This window comes from Lotus japonicus, chromosome 5, assembly GCF_012489685.1.
Source record: "Lotus japonicus ecotype B-129 chromosome 5, LjGifu_v1.2".
NCBI lineage: Eukaryota > Viridiplantae > Streptophyta > Magnoliopsida > Fabales > Fabaceae > Lotus > Lotus japonicus.
This window is the reverse complement of record NC_080045.1, coordinates 47,272,453-47,288,759: the sequence shown is the minus strand read 5'-3', so window position 1 is coordinate 47,288,759 and position 16,307 is coordinate 47,272,453. Positions and strand designations below refer to the sequence as shown.

The following is a 16,307-nucleotide window of genomic DNA, read 5'->3' as shown; positions in this document are numbered from 1 at the left end:
GTACTATATAGCAGTATAGCACAGACTATACAGAGAAACTCCTAAAGGGGTAACTAAATTGAGAAAGTAAGAAAGACAAAAAAGAAAAAGAATATAGGTTCTCCATCGGTCTGTAAGCGTGAAACATGATGATATGATGTGGTTTTCACAATATACCCTCATGTGACTTGGGTGGGTGATGTGAGATTTAGGGACATAATTGATATTTTGTTGAAACCTTTTTTTTATTTGTTGTTTTGTTTTAATACAACCTATTCTTTTTAGTTGGTGTGTGAATTTGAGTATCACCAAACATTTTAGCTAGTGCGTGGTCGTTCAGACACTTTTTGGGGACAATGTTCGTTTACTAAGTCATTCAGTCTGTCTTTATGACACTTGCTTAGGTGGCAAGCCCTTTGAGTCGGCTGTGATTCCTTTGGGCCTAGTAGCTGGCTAGAACATTAAGTTTTTGTTAGTAGTTTATGTTTGTTAAAATTGATTTTAAGGACTATTACTATGACAGCTGGTTCATGAATTGTGTTTCCTTAATTTAAGGACTAAATTGAAATCAATTATAAATGTCAGGGACTAATTTAAGTGTACATAAATTTCCAAGTGTCAACAAAGTACGCAATGCGTCAAATATATGACTTCATGTTCAATCAAATTGCAAGAAATATGTTTGTAAATCAAAACTTAGCATGAATAACTTCCTTTCCCCTGCTTTTGTTTTGGTTACATTCCCCTGTTTTTTTAAAGGAAGTGAAGTAATCTTAACTCTACTAAAAGAATTTATTCACGTAATGAGAGGGAAAGGAGGGTTTAAACATCAGACAAAGCTACACTTAGCTCCCTAATTATTCTTCTTAGCATAGTAAAAAAAAGTTTAAAGCGAAATTATTTCGTTACAAGGAAGCTTCTTTCTTTTTCTTTATTATTATGCAACTTTTCTTTATTATGACTTATGAGTAGTCAGTTAATCATTGAAATAAATGCGACTAGTATGTACGTGTCTTTAATTTTATGTCACTAAGTGTTTTCTTCAAGTTTGTTGGCTATATTCTTCTTTCTTGAAGGGCAGAGGGTGGAGTGTTAACTTTTGTTGTGATAGTTTTCTCCGGTATAACTCCAATTCTTTGAATGTATATTAGGCATGCAGTTTGTTTAAGCTATTAATTTTTATAAGCTAGGCTCTAAGGCTTTGTTGATGAATTGTGAAAGTTTTTTCGTCCTATCCAATAAGTGCATTTAGTTGGATGAATGTACATTAAAAATTGTTATTCCAATTACGAGGTATGAAATGTTGTTTTGAACTACAAACTAATTATGCACTAAGTTAATTGGTGGTATTATTTCACCAACTCGCTTTACCAACCAAAAAGTGTATTAACTAGGGAAAAGCGAGATGATCAATCGAACTCTATTATTTTAGATAGGTTTTCACATTTACTGTTGGTCTCTGGCCCCTCAAGACAAGTGATCTCTACTAGGGTTTTCTTTGGCCTTAAACCCTTAAAAGATTTTATTTTCCTCTAAGTATGAGTTGAGCCTTCCTTTTAAGAGAATGTTCGGGGTACCTTAGCCTCTAACACGAATTATTTTGTGGCACTCAGTGCTACGCTAAGCACGACTTGTAAGTGGATACTTCAATCTACAAGAATGTAATGTCAAGGTAGGGAGATGAGTTGTTGAATGGAACAACAACTCTGTGTTCCAACTTATTAAGAAGGACTTCGAAAGGTCAAGAGAATGCAGCCACTGAAACCTAGATGGAGTAATAGTGGACTTGCAAGTAGAAGAAGATATTAGCCAAGAACTTGCAGAAATAACAATGATTTGGAAAATATTCTCAGCCAAAACCTTAAACAAGGGAGTAGTCAAGAGTATAATAAAAAAGCATGGGGTAACCTATCATGCTTGAAGATGACGAGGAGAGGTATAAACTCCCTGATGTTTCACCTTCCTAGACGAAGAAAGTGCTACGAGGATCATTGATGAAGCTCCTTGGACTGCTATGGGGCACCTAATGAGCTTACAGTACTAGGTGCCTCAAGTTATATATTTGAGGGAAGCTTTGACTATGGTAGCTAGGAAAAAATGACAATTCATAGAAGTAGAAAACCCTAAGGTGGATGGGAACATGCTACGTATTTTTTTTAGGGTTAAGGGGACCGTCGTTAAAACTAAATCCCTTCCAATGGGCTTCTACCGAAGAAACAACTTCCAAAGGCTTGGGTTTTCCTCAAATATGAAAAGCTGCGTGGCCTATGCTTTACGTGTCGAATTATTGGCCATGAAAATAAAGAATGTAAGGCTACTCGAGCTATTGAGACGTGCAACCCATCGTTGCCAAGATAGATCTCAGAGCTTGGAGTTCCAATTGCAAGATATTTGGCTTCAATAGTGTCTGTAATAGGAGAGGGAAAAGTAGAAAAGGGAAAGGGAAAGGAGGAAACTCAAATTAGGCCCTAGATCAATGAAGTTTATTGCAGAACACAAGGTGAAACCAGGAGGTCAGTTGAACTGTCAAGCCACCCAAGCCAAGTTAGTTGAACTTGAACATGCATTGGAGATGAGATCTTACTTTTACCAAAACCATCGTTTTACCCTTTATATTACTTCTGCTTTTGTCACAATTAATTCATTACAATTCAACTTAAATTCATTTTTTTTACCCGTTCAATCAATCAGTAGGATACTAGCTAAATCGATATTAAACACCGCAACTTTTGTGAATATGATCTTACTTTATTAAATAACCATTTGATACACTTGTGAATGAGTTATTAGGAGTCAAGGAAACAAATCGGAGATGTTTCAAATTACAACTACCACTCAAGCTCGGATTTTGGCGGTTACTTATCGGCTACTATAGCACCCATGACTAAGTTTTTTTTTTTATAGGTAAATGTTAGTTGTTAGAAATGTTAGTAAATTAGTCTCTTCTCCGGGTTCAAACCCGGGACCCTTCATCCCACCCTATCTTATGTCTCTAACTCTTACCACTTGAGCTATCCTTCGGGGACATGACTAAGTTTTATTAACACAGGGAGAATTGCAAACCGCCAGAAAGTTTTAATTTTTGTAAAGTCTCTTTCATTTCATCTATTAAGATTCAGAATAGCGTGAAATTTCATTGGCGCGCGAAACCCTTGTCTCCCCTTGAAACCTTGACGTACCGGAACCACCACCATTGCTGTAACCACCGCGAACCACCACCATTTGGCCACCGCGCAGCAACTGTGCAGCCGGAATCAGGACGGAGACGGAGGTCGCGTGAAGATTCTGGACGGAGACAAAGCTATTTGCGCACCTTTCAGGAAACTCAATTCTCTCTTTTTCTCTTGTGCGAAAACATACAAGGTAAGCTTTGGTATGAGCGATTCATAATGAATCAGGATTATTATTGCTTCGTTTTGCACAAAATCTGTGTTAAATTTAGCTTTTTCATTTGGTCTGGTTAGATCAACCTTATTCCTTGTTCTAAGGGTAATTTCAAAATTTATGGAAATTTCTATTATCCTTGTTCCCTGAGTTTGGTGATGGATGTGTTCTGAGTTATGTTAAGATGAGTTGATAATCTTGATTCCAGTTTGAGAATGATTAGAGATTACTAGTCTTGATGCATGTTAAGTTATATAGCTAGATAATTGTTGCTAATTTTTCTTGCAATTCATTTGGTATTGGTTAAAGGATTCCCATAATGAATTAGCTTTGGTTAGTAACATATATTCAATCCGGTGAAAGAATTACTTTAGAGAGTAAAGTAAGTCATCACAGTCAATGGTTGTTGAACTTTGAAGAACACAATGATTTGTTATACATATCTAAGTATATTAATAAACCCTCATTTTAAAGGAGTCAAATCTCATACCAATGTAGCTCTTACCACTTAGAATCACAAAGTACGAATGGTGCGAAAAGAAAGAGGATGGGTATAGGTATATGGAGATTTGTTCAACTTCTGAAAATACAATGCATAACTAATTTTATTTAATCATGAACTTCAATAGCAGACAGGCATATTGAAGCCATTGTTTTACTGATATACCCATTCAAGGGCAAACCAAGTGTTTATTCTATGGCATGACAAAGACGCATTTGTTTGGACAGACACATGCTGTCAACAAACAAGAACTGAAAAATTGAACAGAACATCCAAGTACAACAACAAAACCAAATTGACACTTCTTCCCTCCACATGAATCAGATGCCAAAACCATTTGGAGCATCACTGTGGCAGCACTTGTAATTAACAGAAGTCACCTCCATCACACGGCCACACATAGGATTTGGGCATGTTATGGTAGCTATGACATTAGCACTATAGCTATCAACATTGATAATCTCACATGGTTGGCGAGCAGAGATCTCTTTGGCCTTGATGTCATAGTACTCTTTGAAGGCAATGTCAAACCCTTCTCTCTCGAGCACTTTCTCCTTCCAATTCGGAAACTCCACCACAGTTTGATAAACAGCCTCGCCATGACCGAGAAGCTTGATGTTATGGCCTTTGCTGAGAATGACCCATCCTTGGGGATCCCTTTTGAGGCAGAACAAGCTCTTCACAATCCCCTGAATCTCACAGTCCACTGCCTCTTGATGCTTCTTGTTCTGCTTCTTCCTTTCCACACCCATCCAGAAGCTAGGAACACGGTTAGGGTCATCCTTGCCCAGCTGATATTGCTCTATTATAACATCTGCACGCTTGACCGTCTCATTCCTTTTGAGCTTGTCCAGTTCAATTGTGAAGTCTTGGATCCACTTATTGTTGGTGCTTCCAAAGATGAAGATGTATCTGTCCACTTTGACCTGTAAATAGATATCAAAATACAAAATATCATATACATGGATATCATAAATTATAATTCGGAAGTAATAAATTAATTAGACATCAAAACAATGTTGAAATAGATAGAAATTTTCTATCCTCAATTAATGTCTCATTTTCCTGTCACACTAATTAAATCGTGTCATGTCAGTTGAAAACCACCTATCTAAATGGGCAACCGCCTCATGGATCTATATCAGGTGTCTTTTTAGTTGACTTGTCAAAATCTCATTGACTAGACAAGAAATGAGACACATACTGGGAGACAGAACATTTTTATTCTGTTAAAATGTGTATTGTTTATATGTTGATAATGTGAGCTTATTATATACCTGTAGTCCAGGAGTTGCTTTTTTTATTATGTCCCAAAGCCACTTCCACTTTAGAGTAAGATCAATACCATCACTCTTCCTAAAAGGGAATGCATCTATTCCCCACTGGAAAATCAAGTCCATGGCATTGTCATTCGTCAACATTCCTTGAGGGTTGAACACTGGGATAATAGGATTACCCTCATAACCCAATCTTTCAGGATCTGTTATTATCCTGCGTCCTGGTAATTCAAAGAAGTACTCCACTATGTACCATTTGATTCCCCTCTTCCAAGTGTTTAAATATTGTTCCCTGCTGGCTTCGTCCCACCTGTCCACCATGGGGACCCACAGAATCTTGAAGTCTTCCTTCTTGAAGCCTTTGATCACTTCTGTTGGATTGTCCTGCAACCTGTTGTAGATTGAATTGAGAAGCAAAATCTCATCTACAATGCTGTTGAGGCCCGAAATAAACAGCAACACATGTTTCTGTCTGAACACTTCAAGACCCTGCTCTCGAGAGAATGGGATGCGAAAGTATCAAAACTCAATTCAATTTTAAAAAATGAACACATAGTTAATGCATGTAGTTAAACTAACCTGCTTAACGATGACACCGCCTTCAAATATCTGGGGACCCTGAGCTCCATTTCTGTGGATCAAAGCCTTCAACAGATCAACAATGTCCTTAGGCTTGTCAAAAATTTTCCTGCGGTTAAAGTAGTCGTCCACGTGGCCTGTAACAAATGGAGATTAGCTTTAATTGATTATTATTTGAGTTCAAATTAACCTGCAAGGGACATATTGAAGGAACAACAATTAATTTGTTAACCTATTTGCAATTTGCAACTGTTTAGTTGCTCAGCCAACTTGGTAACATGTTCATCAAGCCTGTCTATGTAGCCCTGCAAGTTATAGGTCCTGAAAAAAATGTAACGGTACATTATTTTGTGACATATGATTTCAAAGTTAGTGGCATTGTTCTAAAACTATAAGCATGTTTGTATCAGTTTCTTTTTCCTTATAATCAATTGACACTACGAAGTTACTATCTACTGTCACTGATTTCCTTCAAGGATTTATTTTGGCTTTAGAACTTACGATACACCGACAAGGTTGCCGGTAGAGGCAACAATGGCAGCAATTGTCCAGTAAACAGCAACAGGGACATGCTGCAGTGCTTCTGTCAAGGAAGGCACTTCCTCTGGTTCATACCCTTCATCAGCCCACGTTGCCCACTCCTTAAGATGCTGAAATGCGTGCACTATGAATGTCACAAGTTTGGTGATATCAGCAGGGACCTTTCTGGTATGAACCTGATTCAGCTGCCTCAGTGAGCTTCCAAGCGTGTCGGCTACTGCGGCCCGGCTAAGGTGCAGGTAATTTCCATACTCCAAGGTGAAAGCAGCTAGAGTTATGATTGCTTTTGCATCCCAGGAGTAGCTTCTCAGGTTTTGAAGAATCCACATTGTTGTTTGGTGCACGCAGTGATCAGCATTGCGTGTGGTTATCATCTGTGTCATTATATTAATAATTAGCAGACTCAACATGAATTTACTTAAACATTCATTAATAATAGATCAATCATATTCATAAAGAATTTGTTCAAAGGAGTGTGTTGCTAACACTTGTCATGCTGCATTTATCTTTGAATCCGCAATATTAAGAATCGCAACACCAAAGCTTCCACAACTTAAAACTTTGAATACATCTATGTTCATAAAATTAAAATTGACCTGACAGGAAATCAACTTCAGTGTAGAGAATTCTGGTTTGAAACTGGTAGCGGGAATCTGTGAAACACTCTGAAGTACAACAGTGGACACAAGGTCGAAAAGGATTTTAGTATCACAGATTTCATCATCATTGACATGGGTGAGGTAGACTCTGTCTAGGATCTGAGGGTCCTTCAGCTCAAAGGGGCTTGGCAGGTAAGCTTTCTGGTTCGGCGAAGTGCCACTATGCTGGATCAGAGCGCCATTTGAAGCTGCCTTGGGCACATGTGACATGATGATGATTATAGTACCCTGACCTTAGGTTTGTAATTGTATTTGTGTGTTGTGCTTAATTGAGTTGGTGCTGAACTTATTTATAAGCTCGAGGGTGTGTGAGAGCTAGCTAACTTAACCCAACGTGTTGCATGCATGTAGAGAAGAGTGAAGTAGAATAAAGCTATTGTTTTATTTGATAAATGTTGTTATGAGGAAACTTATAAATGGTAAATTCTATGTGATGTCTCAATCAACTTTAACAGAGAGGATTAAGACTTAAGACACAGATACGGGGGACAGTTGTGAAAGAGAATGATTTATAAAGTAGGTTCTGATTTGGGGGTGGTCTCTAAGCGTGAAACACGCCAGTAATGTGACGTGCTGCTCACTACCTAGTTTTGTATGTGAATTAACTAACTGTATCAGGATCTGATTTTTCTTTTTACAAAAATGGTAGAATGGAGACACCTCCAGACTACCGGACAAGGGGATTTGAATCCTCGATCTATGAGGAGGTGAGAGTTAAGCCCAAAACCTGAATGCAGTTGTGTCAATCCATGTTGACAGATCTGATGACGAGCTACAAAATGCATCACAGTGACTAACTATTCACATAAGCGGTTCATTTTCTTATTTTGTTTTGTTTTGCTTTAGTCTCTTGTATCAAAAAAGGTACTAAGAATAACCCCCTCTACTAAGTTATTACTAAATCTAATGGTCAATATTCTTGATGAGATGAATGGGCCAATTTATTTATCCATGAAAGCCTCATTTTTCACTGATTGAATTTCATTTTATGCCTTTCAAAAAAAATCATTTTATAACTGTTTTTTATTATCTACACAAAAAAAGTATTTTTTATGATAAAGTTCTATTTTGCATGACAAGTTTTTTTTTTTTTACCAATTTTTTTTTTCATATGATTAGAAGTTGAAACTCAATAAATTATAAGTGATGCATACAAATGCTAAAGGCAATGGTTATGGTGCCTCTCAAAATAAAAGGGGTATCGGTACCTACCCTATTTTTTGTGAGATTATAAAATTGTCCGTAATATATACTTCAATTTTCAAAGATGAAAATAGGGTTAAAAAACTATTTTCATCATTTCAATTATTGAATCTCAACCATTAAATATTTTAATATTATACTTATGGTCAAAATTAGTCTAAACACCTGATGTGCAGTGACTTTTTGAGAGTCACCTTAACGTTTCTCAATACTAAAACATGGAAGTACAAATAGATTTATGATAATGGACGGGTAAAAAATACCATGCGTACAGCAAGTGAGGATTAAAAACATAAAAAGAAAAGTTTAAAGGGAAATTATCCGTTGCATTGAAGCCTCATCGTTTCTTTATCAATAACCTTTTCTTTATTATAAGTAGACAGTCATAAATTGAAATGTCGATAAGAAGTTTTTTCTTTTGCGTTAAGTGTTCTTCAAGTTTGTTTGCTGTTATTTTTTCAGGAAAAAGAAAAACGGAAAGTTTTTTTCTTATCCAATTTCTCATTAAAAAATTAAAAGTTGCTTGCTATTTTGCTTCATTTGTTTGCCTACCCTAGCTAGTCCTATCATATCATATACTATATACTATACTATTACTGAAATAAAAAAGTAGCAACTTCGACAAGTATCATCCCTTATGTAAGACCCTAACCTTTACTATGTAATGCTTAACTGATTTATTCAATAAAAATGAAGTTTGTAGTGAAGTTTGACTTTATTGCTAATCTGCCTGTGACTTTGTACGAATTTTTGAGAGATCTTAACGACCTTTTCTGGAGAAGCTTCCTTCATGACAGTTGTAGCTCTCTGAGTTAGCTAAATTCTCCAATTGGTTTCGTGTCAATCCGATATCTGTAGCCCAAGATAATTGAATTTTCGTGAGCGAAGGTCTGGCTGTACAGTGCCAACGATTTTTGTTGAAATAATAACTTTTTAATTTCGAATTTACCTTTGATTTTGGAGAAAGGGGGAGGGTTTTTTTGGGTTTCAGGTCTGATTACTTGGAAATTAGTGGGTCAAGAGAGTTGACTTGGATCGGGCTTGAAAAAAAAAAAAACCCTAGCCCATGAAGGGGGGGGAGGCCGCAGGTTAAGAGGGTTTTGGGGGGGGGGGGGGGAAGGGTTTTCTTTACACAAATCTAAAGATAGAAACCTTGTGCACCTCTGCAGCACGTAAACCAGAAGAGAGAAAGTGAGAGAAGCCTCCTCCTTGCACCCTTGCCCAAGATAATTGAATTTTCGTGAGCGAAGGTCTGGCTGTACAGTGCCAACGATTTTTGTTGAAATAATAACTTTTTAATTTCGAATTTACCTTTGATTTTGGAGAAAGGGGGAGGGTTTTTTTGGGTTTCAGGTCTGATTACTTGGAAATTAGTGGGTCAAGAGAGTTGACTTGGATCGGGCTTGAAAAAAAAAAAGAAACTGTAGCCCATGAAGGGGGGGGGGGGGAGGCCGCAGGTTAAGAGGGTTTTGGGGGGGGGGGGAAAGGGTTTTCTTTACACAAATCTAAAGATAGAAACCTTGTGCACCTCTGCAGCACGTAAACCAGAAGAGAGAAAGTGAGAGAAGCCTCCTCCTTGCACCCTTGCCGCCGTCGCTTGCACCCTAGCCACCGTCGGCCGTAAATGCGCGAGAGAGAGGAGGAAATGTGAGAGAGAGAGAGAGAGAGAGAGAGAGAGAGAGAGAGAGAAGAAGGGAGACGCATGGGAGAGGAAGAGAAAAACCAGAATTCTACTCTTCATCTTCATCCTTATTTCAAGCCTAAAGACCAAGGTAAGGGCTGGTCTAGGAGAGGTAGGTTGTTAGGGAGTCTTGACATGAATTGCCATGCATGAATCTATGATTATGGGGGTTTTGCATGAGGGTTTGAGTTTGTGATGCTTGCTGTATTTTTGCAACATGATGTCATGCTCCACTACACTCTAAACTATTTACTTGATTGGGATCTTGATGACATATGAAAATTACATGTATACTTGCTAAATTTGCCATGCGAATTACTTGTCATAACATGATGGTTGAGATGTGATGAGTTCTGGAAATTTTGATGATGAATATATGATGTTTGTTACTGAAATATGGTCTTGGAGACCTGAACATAAATCTTTGGAATTTAAATTTGGGGTAGAAGTGACTTTGCCAGTTTTCTGTACTGGACAGCGAACTTCGTGGCCCTTTATCACCTAGTTCTGGTCTTCCAATGAAAACGTGGTAAACTAGGAAGTTGTACTTTAAATTAGCTTTCCAGACATGTGTAGAAAGAAAGTTTTGGTTGAGAAATGAGTTCTGGAGATCGTTTTTAGTGATCGTTGTTTCTGCTGTTTTTTTTTTCAGAAAACGAATGTGACACTCGATTTCAGAAAAACTTGTGCCTATCTGTTATTTAGTTGGTTGTTCTTCTGAATTTTGAATATCTAGCTTACTGGTACTGTTTTGATGTGATTTGTTACTGGTTGGAATATTTCTGAGAATGTCGCTCATCCAGCTGTAATTCCTTCGACTGTTGATTATATTTCTTGTCGTTTATGTTTTATCCGACGTTGAACTGTTAAGACTCTAGGTTGACTTTAGAGCCTTTAACAAAGAGAATGAGATTAATCGCTTGCAAGTGAAATGAGAATTAATGGAACATAGGTCTAGGTGGGACTATGTACCATGAGAACGATGGTGCCGTTAGAGACAAACGGTAACTTGCACGCGAGGGAGATTTTGTGGATCATTGCGGCTCCACGTGATTTATACATCTGCGGATGTATGTTGTTTTTGCGACCTGACCCTTGGGGGGGTAGATGGTCGTGAAGATAACGACGACGACTCATTCTTGGGAGCTGATACTCCGTGACGAGCCACTACCGGATGACGACTACACTCCTGATGAAGAGGAAAAAGATAAAGAGGAAGAGGTCAAGGAATAGGTTTGGGTTGAGAGACATCCATTTTCTCTTTGGGTTGAGAGTACCGAGTTCGGGAAGCATTGAACAATTATTTTGCTTTCATTTGGATAAAGAAAGTTGATATAATTTACTTTGGTTTTAGATGTATATTTCATACTTATTTTATTTAATTCAAAAGTTTTGGGATGATGTTTACTTCCGCGAGATTTGTAAAGGTTAATCTTTCAAGAGTTTCGCAATTAATGAACCTTTGTCATTAATCAAAGATTAATAATTGAATCGATGAAAATTCTTTACGAAAATTGGCTACTTGGTTACTGTGTGACACTCGAGAAATTGGGGCGTTACATTGTGGTATCAGAGCTCCGGTTGAGAAACCAGAGCACTAAGGGTTTTTGGCACACGAGCTTGGACTCGTTGTTGTTTCGCGGTGAGATTGGGTAGACTTGGTTGCTAAGATGTTTGTTTGATTGTGAGATTGTCTGAATCTGTATCATTGCCGTGATACTTGAGTTGTAGATTGGTTATTTATACTTTAGATTAATTATTACTTTTGGGGCACTGACATTGGGTTGTGGTTCTATTTCCAAGCAGGAACATGCCGTCGAGACAGGACCCAACCAATGCTCAGCTTGCTCAAGCAATGGCACAGATGGCCCAAGTGATGGCTCAGCAGGCTGCCACTGCTGCTGCTCAGACCGCAGCACAAACTCAGAGGGATTGCCCTAATGCTGCAAAGGCCGAGCCGGTGCTGAACACGGCTAGAGGAAGGCGACCTTCTGCTCTAGGTCGTGTGTTTGCAATTTCTGGCGAACAAGCTGCAGTGACAGATGATCTTATCCAGGGTACGTGTGTTATCGCTGGAACTTCATTAATGGTGTTATTTGATTCTAGTGCTACGTACTCATTCATTGCTGAGGAGTGTGTGAAGAAATTAGGATTGCTAACTGCTGACTTACCGTTCGATTTGGTGGTGACGACCCCTGCCGCCGATCGATTAGTCACGCGCACGACATGCTTGCAGTGTCCATTGATCTACGAGGATCGGAAGTTCTTTGCGAACCTTGTCTGCTTAGGGCTCAAGGAGCTCAATGTGATTCTGTGGATGGATTGGTTGACACAGTATCACGTTCTCTTGGACTGTGCTAACAAGGCCGTTGTCTTTCCAGATTCAGGCGTTACGGATTACTTGAATTCGTACACCTTGGGAAAGAGTTCACCAGCATTTGTGAATTCTGTCGTAGCGGAAGCGAAGAACGACGGCCATGTACGCAACATTTTGGTGGTACAAGACTTTGTGGATGTGTTTCTAGAAGATGTGCCCGGATTACAGTCGGTAAGAGAAACAGAGTTCTCTATTGATATCATGCCCGACACGGGACCAATATCAATGGCGCCTTATCGGATGGCACCATCGGAGTTGACGGAGTTAGCAAAGCAGTTGGATGATCTCTCTTCCAAGGGATTTATCCGATCGAGTGTGTCGCCGTGGGGAGCACCCGTGCTGTTGGTGAAGAAGAAGGATGGGAAGTCCAGACTATGCGTGGATTACCGACAACTCAACAAGGTGACGGTGAAGAATCGTTATCCGATGCCTCAGATAAATGATTTAATGGATCAACTTAGGTGAGCTGTCGTTTTCTCGAAGATAGATTTGAAGTCGGGTTATCACCAGATTCGAGTCAAGGAAGCTGACATTCAGAAGACCGCATTCAGAACACGATACGGGCATTATGAGTACCTTGTGATGCCGTTCGGAGTCACCAATGCACCTGCTGTATTCATGGATTACATGAACAGAGTGTTCAGGCCTTTCCTGGACAAGTTCGTGGTAGTATTCATCGACGACATCCTTATCTACTCGAAGAGTAACGAGGAACACGAGGAGCATCTACGACAAGTGCTGGGAGTATTGCGGGAGAAAGAGTTGTATGCTAATGGTTCCAAATGCGAATTTTGGATGGAAGAGGTGAAGTTCCTGGGTCACGTCATATCAAGTCAGGGTGTGGCTGTTGACCCCAGCAAAATTGAATCGATTTTGTCGTGGGAACAACCTAAGACGGCAAGCGACATCAGAAGTTTCGTTGGGCTTGTTGGCTACTACAGACGCTTTGTGAAGGACTATGCGAAGTTGAATTCGCTGTTGATGCAACTTACGAAGAAGAATCAACCTTTTGCATGGACGGAGAAATGTGAAGAGAGTTTTCAAGAGATGAAAAGGCGACTGACGACTGCACCAATACTAGCTTTACCCAAGGAAGGTGAACCGTACGACGTCTACTGTGATGCTTCACATAATGGGTTGGGTTGTGTAATGATGCAGGAGAAGAAAATGATTGCTTATGCTTCGCGACAGCTGAAGATTCCCGAGAAGAATTATCCGACGCACGATTTGGAGTTGGCTGCTATAGTGTATGCTCTCAAGATTTGGAGGCATTATCTGTATGGCAGTACTTTCACGATTTACAGTGACCACAAGAGTCTGAAGTACCTGTTCGATCAGAAGGATCTGAATATGAGGCAACGAAGATGGATGGAGTTCTAACAGGACTACGAGTTCGCTCTACGGTATCATCCGGAGAAAACCAAGGTTGTAGTTGACACTCTTAGTCGAAAAACTATACATGTATCCTCGTTGATGGTCAAGGAGCTGGAATTGTTAGAAGCATTCTGAGATCTGAGCTTGAATGTTACGATCGCGCCAGGAAAGCTGAGTTTCAGAATGGTAACGGTGTCGAGCGAGCTCTTGGACGAGATAAAGTCGAAGCAAGAGACCGATGAAGGACTGATTGAGTGGCGTAAGCTTGTTGCTCAAGGGAAAGCGCCGGAGTTTGCTATCGGCAACGATAACATTTTGTGTTATAAAAGACGAGTTTGTGTACCCAATGACGCAACAATGAGGAAGCTGATCTTGGATGAAGGGCACAAGAGCAGGTTGAGTATTCATCCGAGAATGAACAAGATGTATCAGGACTTGAAGCTTCATTTTTGGTGGCCTGGAATGAAGAAACAAGTGGCTGAGTATGTGTCGACATGTCTAACGTGTCAGAAGGCAAAGGTGGAACATCAGAAGCCAGCGAATGATTATCCGACATGCGTTAGTTTAACTGACTAACTGTTATAAAAATTAATTCCATAAGCGAATGATTAATGTGTATTATGATATGTTTGTGATTATGTTGTTTTTGCGACCTGACCCTTGGGGGGTAGATGGTCGTGAAGATAACGGCGACGACCCATTCTTGGGAGCTGATACTCTGTGACGAGCCACTACCGGATGACGACTACAATCCTGATGAAGAGGAAGAAGATAAAGAGGAAGAGGCCAAGGAACATGTTTGGGTTGAGAGACATCCATTTTCTCTTTGGGTTGAGAGTACCGAGTTCGGGAAGCATTGAACAATTATTTTGCTTTCATTTGGATAAATAAAGTTGATGCAATTTACTTTGGTCTTAGATGTATATTTCATACTTATTTTATTTAATTCAAAAGTTTTGGGATGATGTTTACTTCCGCGAGATTTGTAAAAGTTAATCTTTCAAGAGTTTCGCAATTAATGAACATTTGTCATTAATCAAAGATTAATAATTGAATCTACGAAAATTCTTTACGAAAATTGGCTACTTGGTTACTGTGTGACACTCGAGAAATCGGGGCGTTACACCTTATGCTTTGTCCTTTTAGAGTACATTTTTCTCATATTAATATTAGTAGGTAGATAATGTCATATTTGTATTTTCTGATTTTCAATAATTTAAAAATTCAATACTTTCATATTTTCAAAATTAACTACAGTATAATACGACATTTAATATTATTGATATTAGAATAATTAAAAAAATTAATTATTCTAATATCAATAATATTAACAAAAACTTTTCCTCTATAACAAAAAAAAAGAATAATTAACAAAAGTCAATTGTGACTTTTCTACTTTAAACATTTGACATGTGGGTTGGGTAGGGGGAGGTCCAGGATTCGATTCCTAACGGGTGCAGTTTATATTTCTGATGTATCATAAACATATTTGACATTTATAGTATAGGTTTTTCTATATCAAAATAGTTTTTGACATTTAATGGTTATTGTGGCTACCAGACTCATTCCCTTCCCTCCACATATAGATTAATAATAGTAATATATTTCTACAGTAATACCTTACAAATCCAAAAAACAATGATCAAGTGACAAACATACTCACAAACATACTCACAAGCAACATATAAGTGCAGAGTTTAGCTTTATGCGAGCAACATATTTAAGAAAGTACCTTGGGGCTCCTGTGGGACAGTCTGGACTAAGGCGGGCAACGCATGATTATGTTATGGATCGTGCAAAAGTTTGAATGAGCAGTTAGAAGAGTAGGCATCTATCCTTTGCGGGGAGGGTCACGCTCACTAAGTATGTGCTGCAAGCCTTGCCCACGTATGTGATGCAAACGGCTTCACTTCCATCTTCCTTGTGTGATGACTTGGATAAGGCTAGTCGATCCTTTCTCTAGGGGGACACAAATAGTGGCCGGAAAATACATTAGCAGCGTTGGGAGAGTATCTGTAAGCCTAAGAAGGTTGGTGGTCTTGGGCTCCGTCAAGCGAGGTTGGTGAACCAGAGTTTCATGATGAAAGCAACCTGGAAGATGTGTAAAGACAGTGATAGTTTGGGGATCTAGGTGGTGAAATCAAAGTACAAGTGTGTGGGGGGGGGGGGGGGATTTACCACCTCGCTTCTCTAAGAAGCCTGGGTGCTCTCGTTTCTGGCGTGGTGTGTGCAGTGGGTGGACTTTGTTGGAACCGCACCTGTGTTGGAGGTTGGGGAATGGAAGGGTGACGAGTTTTTGGACGCAAAATTGGGTGTCTTCCATGGGAAAGTTGTGTGATCATCCATGGGCTATAGGTTGGGAAACTGTCCTCATCAAATGGTAGCTGACTTTGTCGGTTTGAATGGTGAGTGGAATCGGGTTTTGCTCCAATAGTTAGTTCCAGCACATGTGCTCGATAAAATCATGGCGATTAGGCCCCCCAGATGAGCTTCGTGGGATGGATTATGTGGCCTGGGCTCTGACTAATGATGGGGTGTTCACTGTCTCATCAGCCTATGATGCAATTGCAGGGCATCTTGAATTACCGACTGGTCGCCAAGTAAATATGGCTTGGGATTGGAAAGGCCCTTACCAGATTAACTTGTTCTTGTGGAGGATACTCACTGGTTGCTTGGCTAGAATGAGGAGCGTTTTAGGAGGCATTTGGCGTCGTCGAATGGTTGTGCTCGCTGTGGAGAGGTGGAATCGGTG

The 16,307-nt window shown here is 39.4% G+C and overlaps 2 protein-coding genes across 2 annotated transcripts; one reads left to right on the top strand and one right to left on the bottom strand.

Annotated features, from left to right (window-relative positions):
• Window positions 1-3,941: 3,941 nt before the first annotated feature.
• LOC130718189 (protein SIEVE ELEMENT OCCLUSION B-like) lies at window positions 3,942-7,206 on the bottom strand. The gene is made up of 6 exons (XM_057568705.1): window positions 6,858-7,206; window positions 6,223-6,635; window positions 5,954-6,042; window positions 5,722-5,858; window positions 5,143-5,631; window positions 3,942-4,791 (listed from the first exon to the last, which is right to left on the bottom strand). The coding sequence occupies exons 1-6, from the start codon at window positions 7,128-7,130 to the stop codon at window positions 4,186-4,188; spliced, it is 2,007 nt and encodes a 668-aa protein (XP_057424688.1). The 5' UTR covers window positions 7,131-7,206; the 3' UTR covers window positions 3,942-4,185.
• Window positions 7,207-11,614: 4,408 nt separating this feature from the next.
• LOC130719665 (uncharacterized) lies at window positions 11,615-15,893 on the top strand. The gene is made up of 2 exons (XM_057570276.1): window positions 11,615-12,526; window positions 15,789-15,893. Exons 1-2 carry the CDS (start codon window positions 11,615-11,617, stop codon window positions 15,891-15,893), a joined length of 1,017 nt encoding a protein of 338 aa, XP_057426259.1.
• The last annotated feature ends 414 nt before the right edge of the window (window positions 15,894-16,307 follow it).